General features: G+C 46.6%; 1 protein-coding gene across 2 annotated transcripts in view; it reads left to right on the top strand.

Annotated features, from left to right (window-relative positions):
• Positions 1-223: 223 nt before the first annotated feature.
• Positions 224-2,111, top strand: part of LOC119298898 (noroxomaritidine/norcraugsodine reductase-like) — a 2,667-nt gene continuing 779 nt past the window's right edge. The window contains exons 1-4 of one of the 2 annotated variants that reach the window (XM_037576203.1): positions 224-352; positions 436-643; positions 765-990; positions 1,880-1,986. In XM_037576203.1, the coding sequence (XP_037432100.1) occupies positions 267-352; positions 436-643; positions 765-990; positions 1,880-1,986 (627 nt within the window). In that variant the 5' untranslated portion in view covers positions 224-266. Of the gene's footprint in view, positions 353-435; positions 644-764; positions 991-1,871; positions 1,987-2,111 lie in introns of both variants that reach the window. The other variant, XM_037576204.1, reaches the window with a different exon arrangement.

Here is a 2,111-nt window from a genome sequence, read left to right as displayed (position 1 = left end):
GTTAGCTCATATGTGGACTGGTCTTCTTTGACCCCAAGACAGATATGATGTCAGATTTGCGGGTCGGCTTGGAGATGCCCTCGTGTGGATCCAAATAACCGATGGGACGTCCTGCATGTGGGACGCGTGTGTCGGTGGCAGGAATTAAACGTACGGACGAGGTCACTCGGACGTGCCGTGTGTAATCTTCAAATAAGAGAGAAAGTGACACCACACAATCAGACACACATACACACACAGAGAGAGAGAGAGAGAGAGAGAGAGATATGGCAGCCGCTGGAGTTAGCAGGGAGCAGAGGTGGAGCCTCGCCGGCGCAACCGCGCTGGTCACCGGCGGCAGCAGAGGAATTGGGTACGTACGTAACGTACATATACATGTTGCATGCAGGAGCAAATTGCGTACGCTGCGTGCTGCTAACTGGCATCAGAGGACAGGCATGCAATCGTGGAGGAGCTTGTCGGGCTCGGGGCGCGGGTGCACACGTGCTCCGAGAACGCGGCGGAGTTGGAGGAGTGCCGTCGGCGGTGGGAGGAGACGAAGCTGCCGGTCACCGTCTCCGTCTGCGACGTCTCCGTGCGAGCCGAGAGGGAGAAGCTCATGGAGACGGCGAAGCAAACCTTCGCCGGCAAGCTCGACATACTAGTAAGATTAGTCCGTTCGATCAAGTCAATTCACGTAATCCGTTACCCTTTTCTCAGTAATCTACTATTAAGGTAGGTTAATTTTCAGCTCGGATTATTTTGCACCAACTCTACGCATGCAGGTAAACAACGTGGGGCGGAATGTGGCCAAGGCGGCCGTGGAGTGGACGGCGGAGGAGTACTCGCATCTCATGTCGACTAACTTGGAGGCGGCGTTCCACCTAAGCCAGCTCGCACACCCCTTCCTCCGAGACGCCTCCATCGCCGGAGGAGGCAGCGTCGTTAACATCTCCTCGGTTGCGAGCTCACTCGGCTACCCGACCCTCGCGCTATATTGCATATCTAAAGGTATGCGAACCAAGGTTCTTGATTTTTACTCCTATATGTTTACCGTACACGCAAGTTCTTACTTGATGCAGCCACATACCAACCTTTTTTTACGGGGAAAAAAAGGTGAACCTGGTCTGTGCATCGTTGTGACGCACACGGCTATTTTTATTAGCAAATCAGTGACACTTAATTTGGAAATTGGGATGGAGAGAGTAGTATCAAAGCTATTTTTATTAGCAAATCAGCGACACTTCATTTAGGAATTGGGAGGGAGAGCGAGTAGTATCAAAGCTATTTTTATTAGCAAACCAGCGACACTTAATTTAGGAATTGGGAGGGAGAGTAGTATCAAAGCTATTTTTATTAGCAAATCAGCGACACTTAATTTGGGAATTGGGATGGAGAGAGTAGTATCAAAGTATCTCGTGATGTAGCACTTAAAATCAATACTTACATAAGTGACGCACTACGATATTGATAGCTAGTAAGAGGGTGCTTGGATACGTTTTAGTCCCATGACTAAAAGTAGTGGGACTAAAACTTGCTAGGCTCATCCATGCTTGGATCCGAATACTAAAAAGACTAAAATCAAATTATTGAGCATTTATTATCCTCCAAACCCTCCAATCCAGAACTCGCATATGTTAAAGGAAAGGAATTAAATGAGTAGAGAGAGGGCTAATACATATTTTAGTAGATTTCATATGACTAAAATTTTTAGCCTCAAGACTAGTCCTAGCCTCTCTTTAGTCAGGGGTACTTGGAACTTTAGCCTCTAAAAGAGACTATTTTTAGTCAGACTAAAAATAGTCCCTTGGATCCAAGCACCCTCTAAATCTCTAAAGTCGAACTAAGGTGCAAAAATTACTTCCATTGATGTTATTAATATCTTATGTCAAACATGCAGGAGGAGTTAATCAGCTTACAAGGAGCCTTGCTGCCGAGTGGGCTCAAGATAAGATCCGTGTCAACTCCGTCGCTCCGGGTGGGATCAATACCGAGCTGCAAAACAGTGTACGCACCGACCCCACATGAAAAACATAAAAGGAATTTATGAAACGCACAAGCCTAAATATTTTACGTAATTAATTTGAACAAAAGTTGTTATAATGGGACATTTTTAGTGTGCTCTTCTACTC

This window comes from Triticum dicoccoides, chromosome 5A, assembly GCF_002162155.2.
Source record: "Triticum dicoccoides isolate Atlit2015 ecotype Zavitan chromosome 5A, WEW_v2.0, whole genome shotgun sequence".
Lineage (NCBI taxonomy): Eukaryota > Viridiplantae > Streptophyta > Magnoliopsida > Poales > Poaceae > Triticum > Triticum dicoccoides.
Note: the sequence above shows the minus strand (reverse complement) of the source record. Positions and strands in the feature narration are given on the sequence as shown.